The 27,442-nt window shown below is 54.2% G+C and overlaps 10 protein-coding genes and 1 non-coding gene across 11 annotated transcripts; 7 read left to right on the plus strand and 4 right to left on the minus strand.

Annotated features, from left to right (window-relative positions):
* Positions 1–1,191: 1,191 nt before the first annotated feature.
* D7B24_006488 (uncharacterized protein) lies at positions 1,192–2,552 on the plus strand (the record flags this gene model as incomplete). Its single annotated transcript, XM_028640618.1, has 3 exons — positions 1,192–2,034; positions 2,093–2,440; positions 2,499–2,552. The coding sequence occupies 3 exons, from the start codon at positions 1,192–1,194 to the stop codon at positions 2,550–2,552; spliced, it is 1,245 nt and encodes a 414-aa protein (XP_028495124.1).
* Positions 2,553–2,781: 229 nt separating this feature from the next.
* D7B24_006489 (uncharacterized protein) lies at positions 2,782–4,023 on the minus strand (the record flags this gene model as incomplete). Its single annotated transcript, XM_028640619.1, has 1 exon — positions 2,782–4,023. The coding sequence occupies one exon, from the start codon at positions 4,021–4,023 to the stop codon at positions 2,782–2,784; it is 1,242 nt and encodes a 413-aa protein (XP_028495125.1).
* Positions 4,024–4,689: 666 nt separating this feature from the next.
* On the minus strand, positions 4,690–5,200 carry D7B24_006490 (uncharacterized protein; the record flags this gene model as incomplete). Its single annotated transcript, XM_028640620.1, has 3 exons — positions 4,690–4,932; positions 4,979–5,115; positions 5,176–5,200. 3 exons carry the CDS (start codon positions 5,198–5,200, stop codon positions 4,690–4,692), a joined length of 405 nt encoding a protein of 134 aa, XP_028495126.1.
* A 1,432-nt stretch (positions 5,201–6,632) lies between these two features.
* D7B24_006491 (uncharacterized protein) lies at positions 6,633–8,384 on the plus strand (the record flags this gene model as incomplete). The annotated part of the gene is made up of 3 exons (XM_028640621.1): positions 6,633–6,925; positions 6,994–7,727; positions 7,813–8,384. 3 exons carry the CDS (start codon positions 6,633–6,635, stop codon positions 8,382–8,384), a joined length of 1,599 nt encoding a protein of 532 aa, XP_028495127.1.
* A 3,032-nt stretch (positions 8,385–11,416) lies between these two features.
* D7B24_006492 (uncharacterized protein) lies at positions 11,417–12,392 on the plus strand (the record flags this gene model as incomplete). Its single annotated transcript, XM_028640622.1, has 2 exons — positions 11,417–11,471; positions 11,536–12,392. 2 exons carry the CDS (start codon positions 11,417–11,419, stop codon positions 12,390–12,392), a joined length of 912 nt encoding a protein of 303 aa, XP_028495128.1.
* Positions 12,393–13,422: 1,030 nt separating this feature from the next.
* Positions 13,423–16,746, plus strand: D7B24_006493 (uncharacterized protein; the record flags this gene model as incomplete). The annotated part of the gene is made up of 5 exons (XM_028640623.1): positions 13,423–13,946; positions 14,034–14,650; positions 14,707–14,858; positions 14,930–14,995; positions 15,058–16,746. The coding sequence occupies 5 exons, from the start codon at positions 13,423–13,425 to the stop codon at positions 16,744–16,746; spliced, it is 3,048 nt and encodes a 1,015-aa protein (XP_028495129.1).
* An 845-nt stretch (positions 16,747–17,591) lies between these two features.
* D7B24_006494 (uncharacterized protein) lies at positions 17,592–18,980 on the plus strand (the record flags this gene model as incomplete). The annotated part of the gene is made up of 1 exon (XM_028640624.1): positions 17,592–18,980. One exon carries the CDS (start codon positions 17,592–17,594, stop codon positions 18,978–18,980), a length of 1,389 nt encoding a protein of 462 aa, XP_028495130.1.
* Positions 18,981–19,225: 245 nt separating this feature from the next.
* D7B24_006495 lies at positions 19,226–19,329 on the minus strand. Its single transcript has one exon. It is a non-coding gene; the product is annotated as a tRNA-Val (tRNA).
* A 2,133-nt stretch (positions 19,330–21,462) lies between these two features.
* On the minus strand, positions 21,463–21,900 carry D7B24_006496 (uncharacterized protein; the record flags this gene model as incomplete). The annotated part of the gene is made up of 1 exon (XM_028640625.1): positions 21,463–21,900. One exon carries the CDS (start codon positions 21,898–21,900, stop codon positions 21,463–21,465), a length of 438 nt encoding a protein of 145 aa, XP_028495131.1.
* Positions 21,901–22,338: 438 nt separating this feature from the next.
* Positions 22,339–24,138, plus strand: D7B24_006497 (uncharacterized protein; the record flags this gene model as incomplete). The annotated part of the gene is made up of 1 exon (XM_028640626.1): positions 22,339–24,138. One exon carries the CDS (start codon positions 22,339–22,341, stop codon positions 24,136–24,138), a length of 1,800 nt encoding a protein of 599 aa, XP_028495132.1.
* Positions 24,139–24,791: 653 nt separating this feature from the next.
* Positions 24,792–26,354, plus strand: D7B24_006498 (uncharacterized protein; the record flags this gene model as incomplete). The annotated part of the gene is made up of 3 exons (XM_028640627.1): positions 24,792–25,214; positions 25,280–25,854; positions 25,928–26,354. 3 exons carry the CDS (start codon positions 24,792–24,794, stop codon positions 26,352–26,354), a joined length of 1,425 nt encoding a protein of 474 aa, XP_028495133.1.
* Between the last annotated feature and the right edge of the window lie 1,088 nt (positions 26,355–27,442).

A 27,442-nucleotide genomic window follows, 5' to 3' on the forward strand; every position in this document is an offset into this window, starting at 1 on the left:
AAGGGGGGTAATTCTCGTTGGAAGTTGCATGACCTTTTGATCCTCGGCTTGCTTGAGAATGGGAGAACGGGAGAATGTCGCTCAAAATGATCTCCCAGCGATGAGCACGATGATCGATCGGTCTGATGTTGTTGTGCGGCTCACTGTTAGGAGAATGTGATGCTCTGCAATCAAGTCATTCCCCCCCTCGATCTGATGGATTCGGGTGGTGGTGGCGGGAGCCGAGCCGGATACCCCGACACCATATTTATAATGCGACATTGTGACTGCTGCCGGCGTCAGAAATTTGTCTACTCTGGCGTTCGACTCTTCCCGTCGAGGAATCATCGTCAGTCGCAAAGGTTTGCTGGGAAGCCTATCGACAGCAATATATCCAGTAGCTACCAAGCTTCGTAGACGTCAATCAGGCCTTCGCGAACCAATCCATGACCCCCCGGCACAGCCATGAAGTTGATTGCGGCGAAAGTCGTAAGGCAGACAACCCAGTGGACGCACTTCTGAATGACTTGACGAGCAGAAGTTTGTTGTTTATCGGCTCAACCCGAAGACCGCTTGTCTTGTCACTGGGAAAAGGCATCATGCGCTGCCCGAATCATGTACTGCTGACCCAAAGCTGAAACCGAGTCAGACATGCTGGCCTGGACAGGGTTATTACCCGTCTTGGCCCTGTCGTCAGCACCTTAAGCTGCAGCTGGATGAGCGAGCACCAGCCATTTGCCGGGCGACAGACTTCACAGCAATTGCTCACTTTGTGTAACCGCGCAAACACTAGAGACCGTCACGCTGGCGTCGTTATGGCTACAATCAGAAGATTCCATTGCCTCTCCAGGATGAATAGAGCACTCTACCAAAGACAAGAACCAAACGGCCCCTCGGCTTGATGACAAATGCCGCACGGTTTGTCCCACGGACGCGGGATCCCAAGCGGGAGGATAGATGTGCCGAGATTGACACGCGTGTCTCAATCCAGTAACCAGATCAGGCCTTCACGTCCGAATCCGAGTGGCAATAACATCAAACCTTTCGACGGCGAGGCTGGCTTTGAAAAGTCACAACGTCCCAGGGAACGTGTTCATGCTCGGTCAATCTCGAATTGATATATTGTCAGAACCGATAAACCACCTCTCTGAGCCCACCAACGGGGAACGAAACAGAATTCCATCGCGCCCCTGACCCAGGCATCGTAACACCATGGATCTCCAAATCAGCAAGCCTCTGACCCTCAAATGCGGTCTCACGCTGCCCAATCGCCTCGTCAAGGCCGCCATGACTGAGCAGCTAGCCGATAGATCCCACCTCCCCACGCCAACCTTCCTTCGCGTCTACGAGGCCTGGGCCGCCGGCGGCTGGGGCCTCGTCCTCACCGGCAACGTCCAGGTCGACGAGGTCCACCTCGGCGGGCCTCGCGACACGGCCGTCAGCTCGGCCGTCGAGACCTCGACCGTTCTCGCCAGTTTCAAGGAGTGGGCTGCCGTCTGCAACACCCACGGCACCCCGACCGTCGTCCAGATCAACCACCCGGGCCGCCAGTCACCCCCGGGTGCCGGCGACAGGGGCTTCTTTACCAAGACCCTGGCCCCTAGCGCCGTCCCGCTGCGCCTCGGCGACGACCTCATCTCGCGCGCCCTGAGCGCCGTTGCCTTTGGCACGCCCAAGGCCATGTCTGTCGACGAGATCAAGGAGGTCATCAGGCGGTTCGCCGAGACGGCGCGCATTACGGCCGAGGCAGGGTTCCAGGGCGTACAGGTGCACGGCGCCCACGGCTATCTGGTCGCACAGTTCCTCTCGGCCAAGACCAACACGCGAACAGACGACTACGGCGGCTCGCCCGCCAAGAGGGCGCGGTTCGCTGTCGAGATCATCGAGGCCATCAGGGCCGTGGTGCCCAAGGAATTCTGCGTCGGCATCAAGCTCAACTCGGTCGATCACCAGAGCGAGGCAGAGCTTGGCGACTGCGTTGAGCAGCTCAAGCTCATCACGCAGGCTGGCGTCGATTTCATCGAGGTCAGCGGCGGCACGTATGAGGACCCAACGGTAAGCATCGACCACCGCGTCCGTCAAATCGCTGTTCAGACATGCTGACAGGTTGTAGATGAATCTTGGCCCCAGTGCTGTCGAAGGCAAGTCGGAGCGCACCAAAGCCCGCGAGGCCTTCTTCCTCGACTTTGCGGCTGCCATCCGCGATCAGTTCCCCGACGTGCCGCTCGTTGTCACTGGCGGCTTCCGCACGCGGCAGGGCATGGAGAGCGCTGTCCGCGAGGGCGGTTGCGATGCCGTCGGCATTGGCCGACCGGCAGTGCTGAACCCGTCGCTGCCGGTGAACACTGTGTTCAACAAGGAGGTCGATGATGCGTCGGCGAAGGTGTACGCGAAGAAGGTTGAAACGCCGTGGTTTCTCCAGAAGATTGGCATGAAGAACGTCGGCGCGGGCATCGAGACCGTGAGTTTCTAACTGCCCCGAAATATGACCTTGAGGACGAGACTGACATCTTTGATAGGCTTGGTATGCAAAGGCCATGCGCGATATGGACGCTACGAAGGCGTCGTTGTAAACTTGGGCTTGTGAGTAAGGGGCGTCAAAAGGTTGTAGGGTCCATTCTCTACAGAGTATCTTGGAACTAGATCTGATGCACTTTATCTGCTTTGGTTGCGAGATGCATGTCTATGGAGACATCAGGGGATTGCTGTTGAAGTGCTTTTTCAATATTTCGTTAGTCCAGGTGATCGTCTGCTCCACTCTGATGAAATATTGCCAACCTCTCCACGTCCTTGAGTTCTATCCTAGCGATGGGCAGCCTGGGCAGTGGCCTTAAGTAACTTGGCCTCTTCGTTATACTTATGTCTTTGCTCCTGAGACATGGCTCGCCAAATTTGCAATGCCTCATGAAACTCTTGAGAGCCTGTTCCCACACTCCTCTCGTCGCAGAATAATCCAAGACCTGTGATTATTTTGGGCATTCCGTACACCTGTTTCTCGTATCTTCGGCAGAAGTCCCGTTCCCGTGCGACGTCCTGATACCGCTGTTTCCCGCCCTCTGTCTGAGGCACATGCACTTCGAGTGGCACGCGATTTGGTGCAACGCGATCGGGGTTGAAGCGATCTGGGTCCTCGGCTATCGCTGTGTCATACCAGGCCCAGGCCTCGCGGCGGATCGCTTCAGATCGCGTGCGATAGGTCCCCTTTTCGGCCTCGGGTAAAGCAGACCACTGCAGCCCAATATCGTGGCCTCTGATATTGCTGTCGTTCATGAATATCTGCATGGCAGAGCGTAACTCCACAGCCGATGCAGGTGGCCAAGGCCCTCCTTGAAAATCAGCTTGTGAGATTGGAGTCGCTATTGCCACAGGTTGGCTCGACGCCCTCGGCGGAAAATGGCGTCTGGCGGCTGCCTGAGTGACTGAGATGAGGTCCGGGATGAGCCTTCTTGATATCAGATTGACGGCATGCGCATATCCTGGAGAATGGGAAGCTGCCATGTACCTTGCCGGGTATGAACCATCGATCTTTTCGTGAAACCCATTCGCAAGGAGCTGAACCTCGGCAGCATTCGTGATCGTCTCAAAACGCCCGAGATGTATCGCCTCTCTGGCCTTGGCGTAGACCTCAACAGGCGTGCTGAGTGTTCCAGCCGTGGCGCGTCCGATGTTGTTACGCGCCACGTCTGGCGGTGGCCAGCAAAACAGGTCATGGATATCCTCAGCCGTGAGAGAGTCTGGCTGGGCGAGCGCTCTCCCGATCACGTCGTTACGGCCAAGCAAAATATCGCGCTCTTCCTGCGTTAGCTGGTCTTGTTGGTCTCGAGCCTTGTCGTACAAGGATTCCGGGACGGCATCGTTGACAGTCTCCGCGTGAGAGGAGCATTGCTCTTTACGTTGCTGTAGGTATCGTTCCATGCAAGCCTGTGCAGCAGCCTCGACACGCTCCATATTCTGAGCGTAATCATTTGCATCGGAGTCTGCGTCTGGATCGAACCAGTCCTCTTCTCTTGTTCCGTAGTCAGGGTCAACGCGCGCATCTGCCATGTTGGAGTGTGCTGCTTGTGGTAAATATGACGATAGCCAAAAGGTCGAAGAGTGTCGAGAAAGCAATGATCGAATACAAATGCCAGTGGTTTCATCTGGTTGTGCTCGCAAGCTGACAAAAAAGCCATTGCGGCGGTGCCAAGACAGGAGCCGTGTGATCCGAAGCTGACAGCATAGTAAGCCAGTAGGCTGCAAATTATTCTCGATCATCTCGCTTCCCATTCCACGTTCATTTTAGCGTCGTTATCTATTGAACTGGTGACAGGGAAACCCACAAGCATTTCAAGTTGACAGTAGCGCTTGTTGTGTGGAACTACGTTCGATGCCCGGCAAAGGCGAGAACCGTTTTTCTTGGGCACCAGACAGTGAAGAAGATATCCCTTCAGAATTAATTCTGTATAGAGTATCAAAAGTAGAACGGGCATATTCATTCACCGAAGTACTTGTGGATTTCTATCAGATTATTCACAAATCTTAAGAAAGTCCAACGATGATCATGATGATTAACCAGAAGTCAAGCAATCCACAGAAACTGTGAGCGAGGGAATGTGTGTTTCATTCACTGCGTTGAAAAACCCAACAATATTGATCTAAATGAGTGGCGGCGTCAAAACCGAGCCTCGGACGGAAACCTTTTTGTGTATGATGCAGTGACAGCGCACGACTTTAGATGGTGATGATTTTATAGTCACCCTCGAAATGTCCGTCAAACTTGACCTTGATGTCAAGGTGCACCCAAACCTCGTTCCCGTTCTTCAAATAGAACTTGATGGAGCCGGAAGCGAGGAAAAGGTTGATGTTCAAACCAACGCCATCTTTGAGGTTTCCAAAGATGTTACCAACGTTGATGCCGAGAATGCTGACACTGACTCCAATCTCAAAAGTGTTGGTATCGACATAACCAGTGATCTTTAAAAATGTTAGACGGATCCTGTAAGACATACCCTGGACGTACCTTCACGGGACCAAAGCCCCAGTCGATATCAACTCGGCCTTGAATGTCCCCAGGAGGGAGGCTGCGAGCAAGGTTTACTTGATCGGCGGTCCAGGTGTTGTCTCCATCCTCGGGAGGAGTGAGGCTAACAATGGCGCCTATTTGTGAGGATTGTTGAGCTGCGTATTCCACAAAGATGGGTCAGTGGCTGAACCTACCAACGGTCTGCTCAGAGGAAGACATTGTGCAATATTGGGGATTGGATGACAGGAGCTGAAATGGTTTGGTGGATTCTTTGAGATTGATGCAAAAGAGGATACCATAAATTTCTCGGGAATGGCTGGCCATTTATACCAGTTTGAATGGCCTCTGCAGGTCCAAATTATCACAAGATTAGGCAAACTGCCCGCAGTCACGGTCTAGAACATCCGCCACGTCATCAGCTTCGGCCTTGCGTGTACATAGACAGCATATCACATCTGAGAATAACACACCTGAGCAAGTTTGCATCCTTGCTGGCAAGACATCATCCAGCCTTTGCATCGAATACAGCCAACAAGAGTCAGAGCTCTTTTCATCGAGATGTCTGAAGCGAATGTGCCAAACTCAGTCGAGAAAAATGTTACAGGGCTGATCCCAGAACTGGAGTGGTACACAAGATGTCACCATCCTGCTGTACTGTGTGGCCATAGTGGTTCGTAGCGTCTGAATATGGCTGATGCGTTCGATGTACATTCATCAACATGCAGCGCTTGTCACGAGCGAATGAATGTTTTCGAATAATCACAGTGGTAAATTTATGTCCACACAGTCGCCTTGACTTAAGCTTCTTGGTAGCCTCCTATTCGTGCGGAGCAAATGCCAGAGTACGCACATCTCCGTCACCAATAGTCCCTCTGCATTCGGGAGAAGATCATCACATGTAGTCTTGACTTCAGGTCCTCCAAGTCTGTATGTTCTTAATGATCTGCAAGAAACACCATACCAATTGTCGGTGTGGATGTTCAATTGATTTGTGACAGAGTTGACGGCAGTACGCTCAAGTGACGTTCACAGAACATGACGTGGTCGGATCTCTTAGCTGGTATCTTGCAGATGAGGCAATGCAGAGTGTATTGGCTTGATTGGTCAACAAAGCATGTGCTGCTTCGCCGATCTGAAATTGGAAGGGATAGTCTGCCTGAGTAGAGCTGAATATATCCGGGTTACATGCGGGACGGCCCGGTGGCTTACAAGCCCCACTGGAATGGCCCACAGCGGCTTGTCCCTTGCGTCTGTCTGTATGCCTTTATGGCGGCGGCCTCAGCCTTTTCGCTTATCCGCCGAGTTTCACCAAGAGCAAGGTCATGAAATCATAGAAACTCAGAAGCCCGACAGCGACCGAATGTTGGGACGTCCGAAAGACGAAATGAAGCCGTCATGTTCATTGAAGATGGCGTGAGAGTGACGTGGGAGGTTGAAGTGGGAGATCGGCAGAAGAAACTGTGGTTCGAGTGTTTGGAGCAGGTGAGGTTCGCATCCTGGACGCCCAAGTGAAGCAATCATGGCCATGAGAATCTGGACCGCAGCCTGCAGCATGCGGTAGTGACTATAAGCCGGAAGAAGCCCGCTCACTCCAACATTTCTCCTCAAGGGATCTCCAAAGTATCTTCGCCCCGGAGGAGAGGCAACTAGCATGTCTCATTCACGAGTTAGCTTTTCCTTTTGTTCTGCGGATGCCAGATTGGGGGAAGACGACAGTCAACCCAGTGGCAACCTCGTTTCGCAGAATGGCAACCCAAGTCACTTGGCGGTGGATAGTAGTCTGTGGTGGCCTCAAGGCAAAAAGCTCACTGTCAAGTTTCTCAACGGCACCAACAAGCTGCATGATCGGGTCAAGTTTTATGCTCAGACGTGGGAAATGTTCGCCAACATTGACTTCCGCTTCATCAAAGAAGGCGATGCTGATATCCGAGTTGGCTTTCAATGGTGAGCATCTCCGGCCCAAGTACGCAATGAATCAAAATGGCGTCACAGTTAATCACACTATGCCCAAGGCACAACGACCATGGCACTTGGTCTGAAGTTGGACAAAATGCGCGTAAGTTCAGGCTCGGTCAGAACACGGCCACCGTCAACTTTGGAGAGCTGCACGACAACAGCGAAGAAGACGACTTCTGCCGTGTCATTACTCACGAGTTTGGCCATGTCATTGGCTGCGTCCATGAACATCAGGCCAACCCCATTCAGTGGGATGAACAGAAAGTCATAGCCGACTGTAAGAGGGACTACAAATGGTCCGAGGCTACTACCCGCACGCAGATTATTGACAAAGAGAGAAACATCAAGACACTGCGCAAGTCCACTTTCGACAGCAGCTCAATCATGTGTTACTACTACCCTCCCGAATGGACAGTTGATGGAACGTCAGCTCCAAAGAACAAGGGTCTTTCAGTGACGGACAAGAGTTTCATCAGCAAGGTTTACCCTTTCCAGACGCGCAACGAAGGACAATTGAGCATTGATCCTGATATCCGATCATGGTATCCTCCCGCACCGCTCAACTCTAAAGCGATCCAATTCAGTCCGCCCTACACTGCTCCTCCACGCATGACTCTAGGTTTGAAGAAGCTCGACTTGGGCAACGCCGCGAACATCCGCATTCGCACTGCTGCTGACAAGGTAAGCGAAGGCGAATTCATCTTGAATGTGGACTCTTGGGGCGACACGCAACTCTTCAACGCAACACCGACATGGATTGAATTCTCGCCCGCCGATTCAGACTATGAAAGTGAGTACACCAAGCTGTTTAATCGTCCCTGATAAACAGCAAGGGCTTCGCAATGCAATTTGCTGACATCAGTTGCTTCTTTCAGCGGGTGAACTGAACACTCTGTACAACCGGTCTGTCGGTACGCTTGCTGTGCCTGGGGATGATGGAGTGCGTCGCGACATAGAGAGCTTTGCCTTTTCCGACGACAAATATACTGAGCCTCCAAATATTATTGTCTGGCTCAATGCACTTGATCTTGACAAAGAACGCAACTGGAGAGTGCGAGCCAGTGCTGTCAACGTAACCTCTTCTGGTTTCGACCTCGCTATTGAATCCTGGGGCGACACTTTGCTCTACAGCGCTACTGCGTCATGGGCTGCATATCCCAAACGTCATGAGGGTGTTGCCAGTGGTAGGGTTAGCACCAGGGAAATTCGAGAGTGGTTCCCACCCATCGCTGAGAACTTCAAGAAGATCAAGTTCCCACCCAAATCTTTTGACAGGGCGCCGAAGGTCTTCGTGGCAATCAACGAGCTAGATATGAACTGCTCAGGCAATCTACGGGTCGCGGTGAGTGCGGAGAAGGTGGATGCGTCGGGGTTTGTTTGGCATGGTAGTTCATGGGGTGACAGCCAGCTCTACACTGTCGGTGCGGACTGGATTGCTTTTGGGTAGATCTCAGTACAGGATGGAGATACAGGGAGCAGCTTACATGTACCGTGATCGCCTGGCAAGACCTTTTGATGACAAAGGGGGGTTCTTGGTTCGGAATTTTACAATGTAGGCAAACCTTTCGAAGGATGCGCCCACTACTTCGCCACTCCAACTGATCACCAGTTGGTCGACGGCGCAAAAAAAGCAACGGACGAAAGCGACAGCACGAGCCAGTCCTAAACATGTGTTTGCTGAGATTTGCTTTGAGGCCCTTGTGCTATCCAACGCCTTGTTAGCGACTCGGAAGGCGCCATACAAAGATGGTTTGCAGGTTGAACTGTGTGCCTTTGTGTTGTTGGCAGCATTTGACTGTCGAGTCAAAGCCACGCCCGCCAACACAAGAGCCCTGTTCAGGGGCATTTGACACCAAACCCAATAAAAAAGACAGCAAAATCAAGCAGTTTTGAGTCAAAAGAATGTCCCAAGCACATCAACCCAGCTCATCTGTCGCTTCCGGTGACGGTGCTTCCTTCGTATCTTCTTTTCATCTCGACCAAGCACTCACAACGTGGTCACAAACACCATCGCTGACGAAGATGTGTTACCGTGTCTACACCCACACCTTAACGTGCGACACGCGACCCGTGATATGTGACGGGCGAAACCTTCTTGTTGACCCATACGCCTCTCCGATTCCGTGTGTTTGTAAGCCAAATCACCACATCCCATCCAAGAGCCGCTGCCGCCATCACGGCTGCTGCATCCGGACAGTTCGACATTTCGATTGCCACCGAAGATGCCGCGAACCTGTTATCTACCACATGCATGTCCAGGAACATCTATCACGCGGTGTGCGTTTCAGCGAGCACGAACGCGGCTCGTCCTGGCGCGACTTACCTATCTTTGACGGCAATATTTTCCCCATAAGCTCTGGATCCGGCGGCTCAAAGCCATGTACTTGTCCCATCGAGAGCGTCGAGTTTCGGCGGGCTCGGGACGAGATGCTCGAAGTCGGACGCATTCTCGACCATGCCGTGCTGGAAATCGACAAGGCGCTCTACACTGCCCGTAAGCACGACAAGAAACACAGATACGCGCACGGCTCTTGCAGGTGCGAGTGGCAGAAGAAAGTCGAAAACTCTAAGGAGCATGCAGACAATCTCGAGGTGGCAGTCGAGCATTTTGAAGACTTGTGGCGAGCGTGGAAGCGTTATCTGCGAAGCTTGGAAAGGAGGGGCGATCGGCGTGTGGGTGGACTGGAAGAGTGGCGGCGACGCGAAGGCCGAGGCAGCGAGTTCGAAGAGTTTGATCGGCTTCACAGCTTCTACAGAAAAGACATGAGGGTGGATGAGATGGATCACCTTCAAGCGAAGCAACGAACTCGACAAGCGGAGAACTTGCACCAAGAGTACCTTGCGGGGGAAGGAAGAAGACAGGACACTGACTGGCACAAGCATGAGAAGAAATACAAGAAGGCACGGAGCACTTCAGATCGCATTCAACCGGGATCAGGTTATGGGAAGACCCACTACGAGTATACTGGCAGATGCGAATCGGGGCAATGCAGAGATTGGTATGTTGGAAGTCGATTCCGGCCCTGGAGGAGGTCTTAAAATTGATTGTTTGGTCTTATTGTGCCATTTATCTAGGAAGGTGGGTGGACATCCCTCATGGTCGCGTGCGTGGGCTGCTGAACAAGGTCTGAAAGCCTTGTTGTGCTTTAAGGCCTATTATCAAACAAAAATGAGAGCATTATTCACTATGGAATGAATTATACTATTTAAAAAGGGCTACTTCAAATGCCACCGTCATGCAATCATATAAGCCTTTCATCAGGATAATCTGAACCTTTGGCAGAAAGATGTGATTCCAGGAACATCAACAGGATGATGTTGTTCTTAAGTTCTGCACCCTGGTCTCAGGACACAAGGCACTTATGAATCAGAGGGTTACGACCTGGGCAAGAACGCGTTCTTGCCTGCTAGGATAACACCCATGAAAAGGCATCAACAAGACCGCACGCCAGGTCTTGCTTTGATCTCCCCTCCTACTTCTCCCCACCCGCAAAGCGACTAAGCATAGCAGTTGCGCATCGCCAAACTGAAGGCTCTCGACGCCGGTTTCCCACGCAATCATCACGCAGATTCAGTTGACATCAAAAGCGCTCGCATGCGGTCATCAGGAACCTTCCCTGATTCTGAGCAACCGTTCAACAAGCTGTAGCTCCGCCACGTATGTACGACTTCTCCGCTTTCCGAACTTGTGTAACAGTTCCATGCCGCTCATGCCTCATGCCCGCATAAGGCTTGAGTGTGCTTTTGGATTGAAGAACACAGGATGAATGATCACTAACCTATTCCCGTATTAGGCAGTTTATTGAGTTGAGGACAGCAATCCACGAGTTTTTGCACCTGCGCACGTAGTGGTAAAGAACTTACTGACTTGATACACGCGGCCGAATCGACCTGACTGACGTTCCAGCGCCGTCAGGTATTGCTTAGAGCCACAAAGAGAACTGCTAGCCTGCATCAAAAGTTACCATGGAGTGTCTTTCGCATGCCAAAGGTTGCCACTGTCGGCAGTGCATAGCGGAGCTTTCCAGCCCCCCTCGTCAGCTGAAGGATTCCCAATCGGGCAGTGACGATGAAATCAAAATCAAGGCTTCTCAGCCCGCCAACGAACGTGGAGGCGGCGATCATCATGATCTAGCTATCCATGGTGTCACTCATGATAGTGGTCCAATCGGAGGCAGCACGTCTCAGGATGACCAGAGCACTTTCCCTTGCAATGCTGCAGCATCGTTCACGACCGCTTCCGAACAAGGCCAGTACTTTCATGTGCAAGGCTCGGTGCAGGGATCTCATCTCTCACAGTATGCCCTCTTGGATCATGCTGCCAAAATGCCAAGCTCGCGGGCTCGTTGGCCTCTGCAGAATGCCACGCCTCGTGGATCGACTACGTCCCGCAGTGGGACCCTTGACAGCACGAGCCAGCATGCAAGCAAGAGTGACAACGAAAGAGACAGTGATGATTTCCGTGAGCGGGAGAAAAGGATGTTTGCCCGCATCGATTCTCTCACTATTCCTGCTCGCGATTTGGCAGTTCTTGGTGAGTTCCTTCTTGTTGATGGTTCATTTGTGGCCTGAAAGCATCTAACCGCGCCTTCCTTCAGCTTATCACCCAGCTGCCGAGCAGGACTTTCAACATGACCAGAGCTTGGCTTCCGGTTCTTTCCCGGCCCGCGATGCAAACGAAGAGAATGGCGCCCATGGTGATCAGGAAATCTCGCACAACGTTGCCGCCATTGAGACGTTGCTCATGGCTCTGAGGGACACCGCCCCGGCCCAGACAGTCGAAGACCGACTTCTTGGCAACTTCCCTAGGCGCATTACAACTCCAGAGCTGGTGAACATACGCAGGAGCTTCTTCAATACGCCCCATGCAAGCCACCCCACCGAGGACCCAGAAGACTCTCTTCCCATCTTGAACAGCCAAGGTGCTCGCAACAGACCAGAGCTCTGTCAGTCTTTTTCAAACTTCGTCAACAGCTGTCTCCGGGACCGCAACCCCAGAGTCATCCGCATTGTAGTGACAGTCGTGGTTCTGATCGGCCTTGGAGTCGCGGCAGTCGTGGTCATGGCAGTTCACTATGCAGACCCCGACAAATACCGACCCACCACGATGATTGCTCCGGTCGTCCTGGCATTCACCTTTGTTGCCGTGGGAGGCATCTTCTTCGCCAGCGCCACCGTTGCTCGCTGCGACGATGGCGTCGAGCTTGACAACTTGGCTAGCGGCGTCCGTGGAGGCCCTTCTCCGAGTGTCCTTTCCTCGTCCACCGAGTTGACCATCCCTGTCCCTGTCCGTCTCGGGCCCCGCGTCGAGGTCCGCATTCGGTCTGGTCCTCGGCCTCTGACCCCATTCCCCGCAGCTGCCATCGCCATCCCTGCCGTCCTCCCACCCGCAGGAACTCGGCCACTCCGCCTTGTGGATTCTGTGGGCTCCGAACGGTCAACTTCGGCCAACTAGTTTTGTGCCGCACTTCAGCATTGAGTCTGCCCATCATCTAGAACTGCGGGTGAAGGGAAGAAATGAAGAAAAGCACGTATGGAGGGAAGGATGAAGAGAGGACGAGAGAATGATGGCAGAACGGATGAAGGGAAGGACCTGAAGAAGACTTTGGCTCCCTCTCTGACGAGACGCTCATCAGTATACCCCATGTGTCAAGTTCATTTTGTGTAAACTAAGTTGGAGTACCATTCCTGTAACTGCGATACATACCACGCCTGTGAGCCCTGGTCTTGCAGCTCGAGGTCGACGCTGAGACCCGTGATGCTACACATAGAATCTAGGCTCGGTCCAGACATGTTGCTGGTCCAAGGGACGAGCATCCCAAAGGCCTCCTCCATGGCCCCCTCCATGGCCCTGATCGACTACCCCGCAACAGCTTCCCCAGGTCGGTGACCCACTACAACGAACCTGCACTGCAACCTGCGAATAGAAGTGAAGTCCGAAATGAGATGGCAAAGTGATACCGTGGTAGCGCAAGACCGTCGGCTCATCTCATCGCGGGAGGCTGAGATCGGACGTTTCCCCCGGTTTGGTCCACCAATCTTGGTCTTGTAAGAAACCTCCGAAATACGAAGACGCTTTTCCGCCTCCACGTCTTCCATTCGCTGCGGGGGTACACACCAACCTTAATGTTGCTCTCACACTCCGCACCAAACCCTCGCCCCGGATATGACGTCCTTTTTGGCCAGGCGAATCGTATCTCGTCTGCGGGTCAAAGCAGGCCGAGCCCCTGTTGCGACGCTGTTACCTTCTGTGCTCTGGACACAATGTCGACATCTGCCCGCTTGATTGAGGCCAGCATGGTGATGATCGGCAGCATGCATGAGAGAATTCTATCGTCCTGCAAAGCTGCGATTCCAGCGAAGGGCTACTGGGGCAGGCAATTGGGGCCCATAAGAATGCTGGGGTCCAGGCATAAATGTTTCCAGACAATACGACACATGTAGCACACCGGCTTTCCCCAGAATCTGTAAATCGCGACTCTGTCATGGCTCAATCATCGAGGGCCGTGATCCTGCTGGCTGCGATCTTGTTGCAATTCTTGAATTTGCCGCTTCTTGTCGCTGCGAGTATCCAAGAAAAGCTCGTCGGATTTGAGCCATCCGCCGGGGCCGTTGAAATCCACAGCGCCACAATCCTCTACGACGATAATGATCCGATCGGTATCAAGATTGCCGTAAATAGTCTGGCCGAGGACTTGGAGCAAATCACGGGCCGCAAGCCACCCGTCAAAGCATGGCGAGCCGCCAACCAGACCAGCGACTCTGGCTCTCGTACTTCTCCCCAAGCTGTCATTATTGCCGCGACCGTCGACTCCCCGCTGCTGCAAAACCTCGAGCGCGCGAAGAAGGTCGATGTTGAAGATCTTCGTGGCAAGTGGGAGTCTTTCCACACCACCCTGGTGAAGGATCCTTTGCCAGGCGTTCGGCATGCGCTCGTCATCGCCGGCAGCGATATGCGTGGCGCCATGTTTGGCGTCTACACATTGTCGGAACAGAGTGGAAAGTCTCCGTGAGTCAAATGCCCCAAGCCGCACAGCAAGGGTCTCGCGCTATGGAAGATATCCGATCAACTTTTGCTAACAAGCCACGATTGCAGCCTGCACTGGTGGGCGGACGTCCCTGTAACCAAGCACAGGCGGATTTACGCGCTTGACAAGACGGTGACCCTTGGCGAGCCGAGCGTCAAGTTCCGCGGCATCTTCATCAACGACGAAGCCCCTGCTCTCACCGGCTGGTGGGCGAACCACTCAAACAGAACAGACTACACCTTCGACGCCGAATTCTACGAGCGCGTCTACGACTTGCTTCTCCGCCTCAAGGCAAACTTCATCTGGCCCGCCATGTGGGCAAGCTTTATCCCCAAGCCGGGCCGCATCTTCTTCACCGACGACAACCGGAGCCAGCAGCTGGCGAGCGACTACGGCATCGTCGTGTCGACGAGCCACCACGAACCCATGCAACGGGCGTCCAACGAGTGGACTCTCAACCCGGCAGGCAAATGGAATTGGGTTGAGAACAAGAACAATGTCGTTAAGTTCATGGATGAGGGCATTCGGCGCGCGGGCCAGAACGAGACGTACTTCACGCTGGGCATGCGCGGCGAGAATGACGGACCAATTAACGCAGCCGATCCTATCGCTGTCCTCGAGGATGTCTTTGAGACACAGCGTGGGCTGCTGGCTAAGCACTACGGCAACGAGACGGCCGCACGACGTAAGTTGGACCCTTTGGCTGTACAGATTGCAGCTTGGGCTGACACAAGTATACAGAGGTCTGGACCATCTACAAGGAGGTTGCGACCTACTACGCCGCAGGCCTGACGCCCCCTGACGATGTGACGCTCATGTTTACCGACGACAACTGGGGTAATGTGCAGCGCTTGCCAACTGAAGAGGAGCGGAAAAGATCTGGAGGCATTGGTGTAAGCACATTTGCCCCTGTCCTGATGCCTGAAAACGTCCAGAACGCTGATTCATACGTGACTATCTACAGCTGTACTATCACTTTGCCTACGTTGGACGACCGAAGAGCTGGAAGTGGCAAAACTGCAACAATTTGGTAAGAGATCACGGATTTTCAAATTCTTCGGAAAGCGCGCCACCGGCTGACAATTATCACAGCCCAAAGTATACAAAGAGCTGTTTCAAGCTGCCGAGCGCGGAGCAGATCGCATCTGGGTACTTAACGTTGGCGATATCAAACCTCTTGAGGTTCCTATCAATTTGGCGATGGATCTCGCGTGGACCAAGACACGTTTCGACCTGGACAGCCTACCACAGTATCTCGAGACCCTGGCCGAGAGAGACTTCGGCGCTGAAGTCGCCAAGGACGTCGCGTCAGCTTGGTTGGCCTATAGCCACCTGATCGGCATGCGGCAGTTTGAGACCACCGAGCCCACGACATTCTCCCAGCTGAGTTTCGAGGAGGCCGACAACATGGTCAAAGCCTGGAAGTCGCTCGCTGATCTGGCTCAGTCGATCAGTGATAGGCTACCTCGCAATCGCCGTGACGCTCTCTACCACACGCTTCTGTATCCTGCGTTGGCTGGGCATAATTACATCTCGATCGTTCTGGGACAGGGCAAGAACCAGCAGTATGGTTTCGAGCGACGAAACTCGGCCAACGCCGTTGCTCACAGGCTGATCGACGAATTCGAGAACGACCATGATCTCGTCCAGAGATACGACCGCATCGCCGGCGGCAAATGGAAAGGCATCATGGCGACGCCCAAGTTCGATATGAGCGTTGCCGACTGGCGCCCGTCGTCGCGTGACGTCCTCTCCAACTTATCCTTCGTCCAGCTCCGCCAGGACTTTGACTATGGTTTCGGGAACCTGGGCATCTACGTCGAGCAATCGCGTAGCGCGCTGACGCAGGGCCGCATCTGCGCCTCTATCAACCCTTCACTGCCTACGAAAGACGGCTTTTCGCCGAGGATGCGCCTCATGCAACCTCATGGTCCCAAGTCTCGCTTCATCGACCTGTTCCACCGCGGCGACCAGCGCAAGCCGATCCCTTGGTCCGTGGGTGCGGCCGAGTCGTGGATCAAATTTTCCAAGACGTCGGGCCAAGTCACGGCCGACGAACCGGAGGCACGCATCGATGTCAGCATCGACTGGGCGTCTGTGCCGTCGGGGCTCAGTAAAACGGTCGAAATTCGCGTTTCGTGGGAACCAGAGCCATACTTCGACATTGTTCACCTGCCCATACTCAACTTAAACGCTCCCGCAGGCTTCAATGGCTTCCCTGAAACTGACGGTTACATCTCAATCGAAGGACCCCACCACCAAAGGTCATCGGGCGAAGCCAGCGGCGATGAGATTGGCTTCCAACACGCGCCTCGCCTAGGCTCCCGATCCGAATCCGGCTCCGTCGCATTACGCCCGTACGCCGCCGCAAAGAAGGCCCCAGAGGATGCAAAGAAGGCTTGGCTAGAATATGACATCTACATTCTCGGCGCGGCTACGCGCAACCAGGTCAACGCGACAGTCTACATCAACGGTGCTTTGGACACCGACCCCGACACCCCAATGGAGTTCTCTCTGTCGGTTAATGACGCGGCGGCAAAGTTCACGCGCGTCCTGGGCAAGCCGGCCAAGGCGGGCGATACGCCTCCAGAGTGGACGGCAGGTGTGGCGGACCACGTGTGGAAGAAGACCGTTGCGCTTGGCAACCTTGCGCCTGGAAAGCACACGCTGAGGTGGCAGGCAAACTCGCCCGAGATCTATCTCGAGAAGATTGTGGTTGGCACGCAGGGCAGGGTGCCAGATTCCTACTTGGGTCCTCCCGAGACTCGGCTTCTTGAATGATCTCGAGATCTCGTTGCCGAAATAAGCGTCGATAGTAGAATATGAAGAAAACTATAATTTACATGTCGCGCTCGCCTGAGGTGCTTTACTCATCACGGCTCCAGAGCACCCATATCATTCTCCTTGAAGGCTTCAGCGATTTGAAATCAAGGTTATTCTCGGGCCTATGCCCCGCCTCCGACGACGTCCATCGTATTGCTGGCCATTGACAATCATTCAAAGCGCTTCACTGGTCACCGTTGTGCAATCGGACCCTGCATGTGGCGCCGACTACTGCACCTTGTCATCTCACGCGCCTTACCAGTTGTCGTCTCCACGCAGATCTTCACGTTTCATGCGAGTCGAATGGTACAGGATGTTTCTACTCCATTGTATACAAGATTCCTTGGCTTCGCTTCAAAGAATGCTCTTCTGTGTTTGTCGTCTGCCCGAAAGAAATGGTCGCATGAAGATCCCAGAGAGAATGAAATCTATTTCATAATCCGAATATCTTTGGCACTCAAGAGAATGTGCAGCATAGCGTTATGGGGCTCGACACCGCAATTCCTCGTTGGCGCTATTTTGATGCGAGCTAGCACACCTGTAAGACAGCCACCCCGGCCATTGCAGGGGGTATCTGGATGGGCTAACGTCTGAAGAAGCTTCTTGCACAGGGTCATACGGCCTAAATAATGCTCCGTGCATGGTTCTCAAGGCATATGATCTCCATCCCAAAGAATTAGAGCTGCTAACAGGCTGCCAGTGGCGGCGCAAGGCAGATCCTGTCAAGCTTAAAGGGTGGACATCCCGTCGTGAGAGCAGCCTGCTCTCGCCGACAGACGTTGCCTCAGACTCCACAGCCCACCATGCATCGCTCATTGACATTGAGGCTTCTACTTTGTCTCCTCGCTGGCTCAGCTGCAGCTCAGAGAAAGGGCGGTGGCGGTGGAGGGGGCGGAGGTGGAAGCAGCAACGACGACGATGACTCTTCAACCGGTGGTGGAGGCGGTGACAGCGGCGGTGATGACAGCGGCAGCGGCAGTGGAAGCGGCACCGATGACGGCTCATCCCGCCCCGACAACTCGGCGCCCTGCGGCTACTTTGCCCGCCTGGAAACCTTTGGCCTGCCAGGTCTCTACTACAACGGCACCCTCACGGTGCGCCACCACATCACCCACAACACGGTCTGGGACGAGGAGTCGGAGCCGATCGACGTCTGCGACAACGATGACAGGGCCGTCAAGACGAGCAGGTACCCGGCGCTCGTGCTCATCGCCCCAACGGGCAACGAGTCGGACACGAACCCGATGCACTGGGTCTTGCGCGGTTTCCAACCGGCTCACGAGTACCACGCCCTCCGGGACGCCGTCGACTTTAAGCAGCGCTGGGTGTACATCCGGTCAAGCGACTTCGTCATCTCTAACTACACGCGCGAGTACAACACGGTCTTCTCGCCCTACTGGACGAACCGGTACGACGACTCGGACGCGACGGACCTCGAGGAGACGACGCGCGTGTACTGGCCCACAAACATCACGGCCGAGGATGACGGCACCTTTTCTGCGCAAGCAGAGTACGCCCAGGCGCCACCCATCATCAATAACAAGGACTACATTGGCTCCTTCCCGCGGCCGGGGAAGCATACAAGCCAGTATGTCACGGTGAAGAGCGTCTGCAGTATGAATCAGAGATACTATGAAGATGAAGAGGACATCGACACGGTGCGGGGGTCCGACGGATCGAAGAGGAGGAGACAAGACGATGACGGCTTTGATGAGAATGGCGAGCGCATCTGGTACTCGTCGAATCCGACGTTTTGGCTCGATAAGGGCGCAACCATGGAGATGGCCGGCATCGGCGCGGACCAGATGACCCTCACGCTCAACAACAGTCTCGACAAGGCGATACCTTGGATGGGAGAACGGGAGGGCGGATGTTCTCCCGATGAGCGCGAGCCCTTTGAACTCTCGAATTTCAACCCGATGCAATCTGCAGCCTACGAAGGTCAGGGATTGAGACCGTGGAACGTGACCCTGAGGATCAGTTTATCATTCGAGGGCTCAATTGTTCGAGAGAACAGCACAACAGTCAACGGCGTAGAAGGTGGAAAGCTGCTCTTCAACGCAGGCTACAAGCTCGATGAGGCAATTGAGGAGGAAGAGAAGGAGGATAATAAGTCCATAGCGGCACAAGCGACATTCAAGGGCTGTGCTGTCTTGATTGTTGTCATGGTGGCTGGATTCGTTGCTTTCTAGTCGAATATCGTCATTCGTAGATACATGGAACGGTCATTCTGCTAAGAGCGTACAACAGTGGTGATAAGTCTTACGTGGCAAACGAGAACATCTGCGGAGGATTTGGGGTCTCAAAAGTGTAGATAGACACACCTCATGTCCACATAGCTAGCCAGCGTTTGGGAGAAGCAGCAAGCAAATGGCAAAATGAGAGAGGATCAATGCCAAAACAATGTAAATCTTGAGAATTGGCATTTAGGCAAAACTGATTCAGGGGAGGCTCGAACTCCCGACCTTCAGTGAACACTAACTCTCTTGACGAAATATCAGATGTTAGACTGACGTGATAAACCAACTACACCACCGAACCTATTGATGGAACACGTATTCGACCTAGGGATACATGGTAGAACAAATTCTGCTGCGGGCCTGGGCCCGGCGGTGGGGTGGAGGGGAATCGGGTGGAGAGGGTAGGGTGAGCCCGCTTGTTAACATGCACATAACCCAGCGAGGAGGCTTTGAACATGGTAGGGAAATAATCAAGTATTGTTGAGGGAGCGAGTTTTGTCTAAAGCTGCTTACCGGCCGGTCAATCTGGGCCGTTTCAGGTGAGGTAGTTCATCGTGCATTTTAAGCGAAATTCTAGGGATCTTCTCCCTCACTCAACCGTTTGCAGGATGGATCTTCGGGCTCATGTCCCCCTCACAGGCATGTGGCTGGCAATCTTCCGAACAAGTGTTTCGACGGGTTGTTACCGCTGGGCTACCGACAGTCCTCCTCACGAAAGGATCGAGATACTCAGTGCCCCCTGAGCCGCGCCCACCGAGACGCTGAGATGCCTGCACGTCTGCTGAGTGGTCCTCCGAGTCGGCTGACGGAGCGGGTGCTCTTGTGCCTTTCGACACCACAACTCCTTGAAAAACAGCAGACAACCTTCTCGTGATCGACCTGCCTCCTTCTCGAATCCTGTCCATGAGATGAGGCGCCCTTGACTCGTTCTGGTGGAGAGCAGACAATGGGATGGATGTGCCATCAATGGTTCCCCGCCTGCGACGGGATGAGGATCCGATGGCAGCTCCCATTCTCTCAGGTCTTGCGTCTGTGACTGTGCAGATATTGATTTCAGTAGCCCGCCGGCTACCAGGTATAAAAGCGCCACACTCAAAAATATCTTCGTGGAACATTCCATGGTTACAATGTCGTGGCTTGATGGGTTCATCAACAAAGACGGAGGGTATTGTCAAGATATGGCCGCTTCGCGCATCAATACCGAGGTGGTAAAGACTGCTCGTACTCTCGGTTTGGAGGGGCATGTTGGATGGCGGGTTCAACCAGTCTTGCGTGCTTTGCCGAACTCCAAGCGCAGGAAAAGACTTGAAGGAGATTGGACTGCAAGTTTCGGAAGATTCCCGTTCATTTTCTTGGCCGTCATTACTTTCGCCCGCTTCGGTACGGGGCCTGATTGCGTAGTCACAAAGGTTGACCCTGTCGTCGCCTAGTCTGTACACAGCTTCGGGTGGGTTGATTGTCGAAGAAGAGGCATCGGTGGACCCGCCTTCGGGATGTCCTACAAGAAGCTCAGTCGGATTATCGAATGAACCTCGTAGGGTTAAGGTCGAAGCATTCGGTGTGCTTAGCCAGCGGATGCTCGTCACACTTTGCCGAGACAGTATGATCGTGTTCGGCGGCTGCGTGCGAACCTTGGTGTGAAGATGGCCATCGACAGAACTTCGGGTCGAAAAATCAGTCTGCGGTAAGCTGATAGTCGTGGCCGGATCGACTGCTGTGGCATGTTTGATCTCGATTGATGCATCACGACAGCTGAGCTTCCTGCGCTGCTGATTTGGCAAGGCTGTATCGGTAGGCTGCATCGTCATCCGAGCAAGCGGCTCGTGTTGGGATGAGCACGCCTCATGGCAGGGTAGTCCAGTAATATCCTCAATAAAATTGTCGTTCAAGAAGAAATTGAGTTCCTCCGGAATGACAGGTTCACTAATTGTGCCAGTCTCTGGACCTTCGACGTATTTCTGATCAAATCGGTGTTCACGGGCTTCGGGGATGGCATCATGGATGAAAGACGGGTTGACACGGTCAATGCTGTCTCCGGGGCTAGCGAGCATCGCTCCAGGGGCCTGGACGCCGGTGCTCTGGGAAAATTGCGATTCTAGGATATTCAGAGCAGGAGGTAGGAGGCTTTCCGTAAAAGAATCGCTCGATAACCATCCCAGATTCTGTCCTACGGTACTGATGACACTGACGGTCGAGCTTGGGGCAGCTTTGGTCGAGGCTAGACAGGCGTCACCTGATTGTGTTATCGCGTGAGCTTCCATGCGGACTTGAATTTCGAACGCATCATACCCTGACCAAAAGCTCCAAGAAGAGATCCTCTGCTCGCCGCTGCACGAACGGCAGGCGGGAGGCAACGCTGGTGTATTTGCACACCTGTCTCATCGACGCTCATGCATCTTTGGGGTCGATGATACTGAGTTTCGGGCTGAGCCTGCTAGACGCAGTCCTCAGGTTGGCCATTGCATATGAGGCTGCATAGAATCGTGTTTCTCGGCCGAGGAGTTAGGTTGAATGTTTTCCGTTGCTTGTCGAACCAGTGACGGCTTGAACCTTCGTTCTGAGATGACTGAATGGCTATGTTCAGAGAAGGGCGACCCGTGAAGAGCACATCCTCGGAGGGTTTGGCGGTATCATGAGGACTGAGGAATTCGGAAGCGAAGCTCTCGTTGCGGGTATTGTTCGCGGTGTAGAAGCGTTCTTCCTCGGTGCCGACGTCGGACATGTCAATAACCGAGCATAAGCCAGCAGGCTCCAAACGGTAGGTGATGCCGTATGAGGATACAATAACGTCCAATACAGGTAAAGAATTTTGCGGAGACGATATGGTCAGGTTTAGAACGTGCAAATGCAGGTCCGCGTGGCCTTGAGACATTGGCGCCGAAACTGGCACGTTCCTTTGCTGGCAGGTACTGCTGGTGCGGGACGCAGGAAGGAAGCCCGTCGCCACTTCCAAAGGTGCAGTGCACCTGAATGAGGCGGCACAGCCACCGCAGAGTCAATACTAAAATACCAATACAGAAGATCCAAGTTCATATATCTTCATACCATCAAGACTTAGCCAGCCATTTGACAATTGTGTAGATCTGGCGACCCTGGGAATACAAGGAGTCGCGGGAGTGAGGTGGTTGCTTACTTATCAAAGCTTATCTTATCACACCATCAGCTCCTGCCTCCACAGCCAATGAAATTCTTGCGCAACAGAGCCTTTCGAGCTCTGCCTTTGAACATCCTCATCACCCGACCTGCCGGCCTTGTCCCCCCTCCAGTTGTCCACGGCGCTTAACTGCGAGGTGACAACTCCCTGGCCACGATGCCCGAGTCTCCCTCGCTTGCAGCCCCCGCATCTCGAGACCAGGCACCCACGGCTGCCGACCCCGACGCCTACACCAGGCTGCATATCACACCATTCGACGCCGATCTCCTCAAAGTCGTCGTTCCCGCAAGCGCCCTGCCCAAGGCACGAGGCATCTCCTTCCACAACCTGCAAACCTTCCCCGAGAAGCGCTACGGCTTTGTGGAGCTGCCCGCCATGGACGCCGAGAAGATCAAGAAGAAGCTGAACGGCGCCGTGCTCAAGGGGTCCAAGATGCGCGTCGAAAAGGCGAGACCTGAGCCCGCGGCCGAGTCGGCGAAAGAGGAGGAGACGGGCAAGAAGCGCAAGAAGAAGTCGAGCGACGACCCCGAAGGAACCAAGAAGCGGAAGCGCGATTATAATGTCATTCCCGGCGTCGAGCTTGAGGATCGCAAGGTTAAGCGAGGCTGGACTGTCACAGACGAGGACAAGATCAAGGAGAAGCGCAATAAGAAGGACCGGAAAGACAAAGAAAAGAGCAAAGAGAAGAAGGAGAAGAAGAAGAAGCGCGAGGAGCGGTCAAAGTACACCGACAAGGAGGAATGTCTGCTCAAGACGAAGCTGCCGGCCAATGCCCCCGTCGAGAAGCGCAAGAAGGGCAAGTCACGCGAGACGGTCATTCACGAGTTCTCAAACACGACCAAGTACCCCAGCTTCCTCAAGTCGACCAAACCCTCGGATGCAGCGCCGTCCAATGCTGAGTACGTCGAAGGCAAGGGCTGGGTGGACGAGGAGGGCAATGTCGTGGAAGCTGTCAAGGTCCGCAAGCCGGCCGAGCCCAAGTCTGATTCTCGCAAGAAGAAGAAGACGATAGCACCGCCAGTTGTCGAGGATGACACGACGAGCAGCAGTGGCAGCTCTTCTGAGGATGACGACTCGGAAGCAGAGGCCCCTGCCGCAAAACCCGAGAAGGCTGCGACCCCCACTAAGACTACCGTGCCGGCACCGGTCGACGATGATGCTACGAGCAGCAGCGGCAGTTCTTCGGAGGAGGACGATGCATCAGAGGAGAAAGGAGAAACAAAAGCGAAACAGACGTCTACCCCTCTCAGTGTCAAGGTCACACCTGCGGCCGCCAGCGATGATGAAACGAGCAGCAGCGGCTCTTCCACTGACGAGGAAGTGTCGGACGGCCCTGCAGCAGATGATGAATCTACCGAGGAGGCCGCCAACAGCCCAGCATCGGCACTCAAGGGCGACGCATCGCGCCCCAAGTCATCCAGCTCGAGCAATAGTCTCACTATCAAGATCCCACCTGCAACCCCAGCAAAGGTGCACCCTCTCGAGGCTCTTTACAAGCGCGCGCGGGCGGGTGAAGATGCGACGACAACACCGGCCAAGGAGTCTCAGCCTTTCAGTTTCTTCGGTGGTGGCGGCGACAATGACGATATTGAGGAGGACGACGCAGTTCCCAGCCTGCAGATCCCCATGACACCCTACACGCAAGAGGACTTCGAGTGGCGCAATATTAGAAGTGCTGCACCGACGCCTGATACGGCCCACCCCTCGAGGATCAAGAATTTCTGGGCAGGCGACGAATTGGACGAGGATGAGGCCGACGACACAGCAATGGCCGACGGCGACGAGGACAAGGAGGAGGAGGCTTCTGCTGCCGCTGCCGGGCCCTCAGGCGATTTCCAAAAGTGGTTCTGGGAGAACAGGGGTGATCTTAACAAGTCGTGGATGAAGAGGAAGAAGACAGCGGCCAAGGAGAAGAGGCACCGGGAGAACAAGTCACGAGCGAACAGGGCGGTTTAGACATTTCGAATACCAATTGCTTTCTTTTTCTTTGAGCACAGCTATTACTCTTTGCGCTCTTGCGCGAATCTGTGCTGACCAATGCCCCCCACGCGTCGGTGTGAGTGGAACACGATTCGACGGGGATTGAGTATTGAGGCTTGGCTTGCATGCATATACGCCTTGGGCGCGACATCCATAGCGACTGTCGTTCATTGAACAAAGCCAGCCACGAGAGCGAGATGTCCGATGGCTTCCGCTTGCGTAACAGCACATGAGGTTCCATCCAAGTAATGACCAGAGTCAACTTAAGGATCAACCCCGATTAACAACTCCCTCTTATACATCCGGATACGGCCTCATCGGACGACATCTGGATGGCGACACGGACTAATTGAACCCGAGTTAGGTAATGAGTGTTGGCGGTGGGATGCTGATCCCCCCAAGACAGGAGAGTGTATTCCCCACGAATCACACAGCTTGTTGGCTATCGGAATATAACAGACGACGAGATCACCTTGTCGCGTGGGAATGTTGCGTCGGCGCTCATGGGTGAGACAAACACCAAATGCCAGCTCAAACTTTATATGATTGATTGATCGATCGACAGGCAAGCATATCCCCGGCTAGCCTTTGTGACAGCGATCCAGGCCAATCGTCACTCCCCCCTCACAATGCAAAGACCATCACCATTACGGCTCAGTGGCCCTGAAGCCGGAGATGGCAATGTCTCTCGGCCGAATGCACAGCGGTCGAGGCAACAAGATCTGTCCCCCGCCGTGTATCCCGAGTCCCTCGATGCATCATCACCGCACAACGAAAAGGGCACTGTTCCCGTAGCCACGGCTCCCGGCGACGCATTGCCACCATCCGAAGCTCCGTATGTCGACCCGGATGACTTTGACGAGGGTGGCGCCAGTGCGTGGACGGCCGTCTTCGGAGCATGGTGTACCCTCTTCTGCACCTTTGGGCTCGGCAACAGCGTCGGCGTGTTCCAGGCCTACTATGTCAGCGATGCCCTCAAAGAGTATCCGTCATCAACCATTTCGTGGGTGACTGGTGTTTTTCTGTGGACGCTGAACTTTATGCCCGTCATTGTAAGTCGCATCATCACATCTTCACCACCTCCATATCCTGGCCTTGGTCTTGGCTCACAGCACAGTTCGGCCGCGTCTACGACCGCTTCGGTCCAAAGTGGATCGTCGTCGGCGGCACCCTGACCTACGTCTTCGGCATGATGATGGTCTCGCTGTCGACCGAGTTCTGGCACTTCTTCCTCGCCATGAGCATCGTGGCCCCTATTGGCTCGAGCGCCGCCGCGAGCGCCAGCATGTCCGCGACCCTGTCCTGGTTCCGCAAGAAACGCGCCACGGCCTTTGGCATCATGATGTCCGGCTCCTCCGTCGGCGGCGTCGTCCTGCCCATCATGATCTCACGCATGATTGACCGTGTGGGCTTCCCCTGGACCATTCGCGCCGTGGCCTTTCTGTTCCTCGCCCTCATGGGCGTCTCGTGCTGCACCGTGCGGTCGCGCTTACCACCTGAACCGAGGCCGCTTGTTTTGAGGGAGTACGTGCAAGGATTGAGAGAGCCGGCCATGGCTTTCACCGTATTTGGCATGTTTCTCTTCTTCTGGGGCATGTTTCTGCCGTTCAACTTTATCATTCTGCAGGCCAAGGCGCAGGGCATGAGTCCTGGTTTGGTTATTTACCTCCTCCCTATTATGCACGCTGTGAGGTAAGCTTTTCCCCCTTTGCTTACAAGTATATAAACGTCTTGAACTGGAGCCTCAGGAGATAACATTGGCCAGCATCGTTGGGCGCATTCTCCCCGGTATCCTCGCCGACAAGTTCGGCCGCTACAATGTCATGATCTGCATCGTCACCCTTGCCGCCGTCTTCACCCTCTCCATCTGGATCCCCAGCAAGACAAACACAGCCATCATCGTCTTCACAATCCTCTTTGGCTTCTCCTCCGGTAGCTTCACCTCACTCGCGCCGACGCTCGTCGCGCAAATCTCCGATATCCGCCAGATCGGCATACGCACCGGCACTGCGTTTGCTGTCCAGTCTTTCGGCGCCCTGACGGGGAGTCCCATCGCCAGCGCCATTGTCGAGTCCCAGGGAGGCAGGTATTTAGGATTGCAGCTGTTCTGCGGCCTCGCCATGCTCGCGTCTGCGGTCGTCTTCTTCTTCGCGAGACATGTGCAAGTCGGACTACGCTTAAACAAAGTATGAAAGACTATTATTCCTTCGGGACTGTCCACTCACGAGGTGTGGTCACCATTTTTAAGCATGTGTGGGAACGGATGATCCAGTACAAGCGCCGCAATTATGTTATTTTACTTCCAACCTACATCTCGGTCTCTCGGCACACGGAACATGTGTACCTAGTAGCATGGCCCCCGCCAAGTTTCAGACTAAGTACTAGCTCGATCCTCAGGGGTCGTAAGACCCGTTCTTCAGTGTTTGTTCGGCTCGCTTCCACGGGCGCGTCGCCCACCTCACTTCAGCCTCAAATGAGGCAAAAAGATTCACAGGACAACATACAACACCAGGTATTCGCCGGTGGTCACCCACCCGACTACTGATCCGGCCCTTATTGGTTTATCTAGGGGAGAGCGGACGGGATCCCGAGGTTTCCAATAGGTATGGTCGTATGTGGTAATTTCCTACTCCAGGAGTGATCATATAGGGAAAATAGTATGGTGTCAGACACGTGCCGAGTTTGGGAATCCCTGGCAGTAAATCTCGAGGCTTAGAAATACTCGCCGTCTTACTTGCGCACTTGCTCATTAGCTGGCATGGCTGCATACAGTCTCTACGCGCCAGATGCTTGACCCGTCGGATATTATTACACCAGTGACTTAGCAGACGACACTTTGATTCAACCCACTAAGCCGCTCAAGGTACCTGTGTACACAATCACGACCCGTTCAAATCTCCTAGCACCAAAACAGCCAGAAAGTGTGGGAAAGTGCCAGCACGCAATGATGAAATGACAGGAAGAGCGACGGTGCGGAGACTGAACTTGAGAGCCGAGGGCCGCCAACCGAGTCCCTCTGCTACATGAAAGCGGGTGAGCTACAAGCTCTGAAAATATGAGTAACGCCGTTCCCCGCAGCCGCGGGGCAAAGGCTCGATCAAGACGAGCCGATGCGCAGATCGCTGCCGTCATATGCACATGGTGCTGGCAGCCAGCTTAGGTCGTCGTCATCAACTTGTCGGTGGTCGTCTTCATTCGGGCATCGCGTCCGGCGCGTTCCGTTGCAAGGGTCGTTGCGGCTCGTGAATGTCAGATGGCGGCTCAAGGGGAATGATGCAGG

The sequence above is a fragment of the Verticillium nonalfalfae genome (genome assembly GCF_003724135.2).
Source record: "Verticillium nonalfalfae strain VnAa140/NRRL 66861 chromosome Unknown scaffold_47, whole genome shotgun sequence".
In the NCBI taxonomy this organism is placed as follows: Eukaryota; Fungi; Ascomycota; class Sordariomycetes; order Glomerellales; family Plectosphaerellaceae; genus Verticillium; species Verticillium nonalfalfae.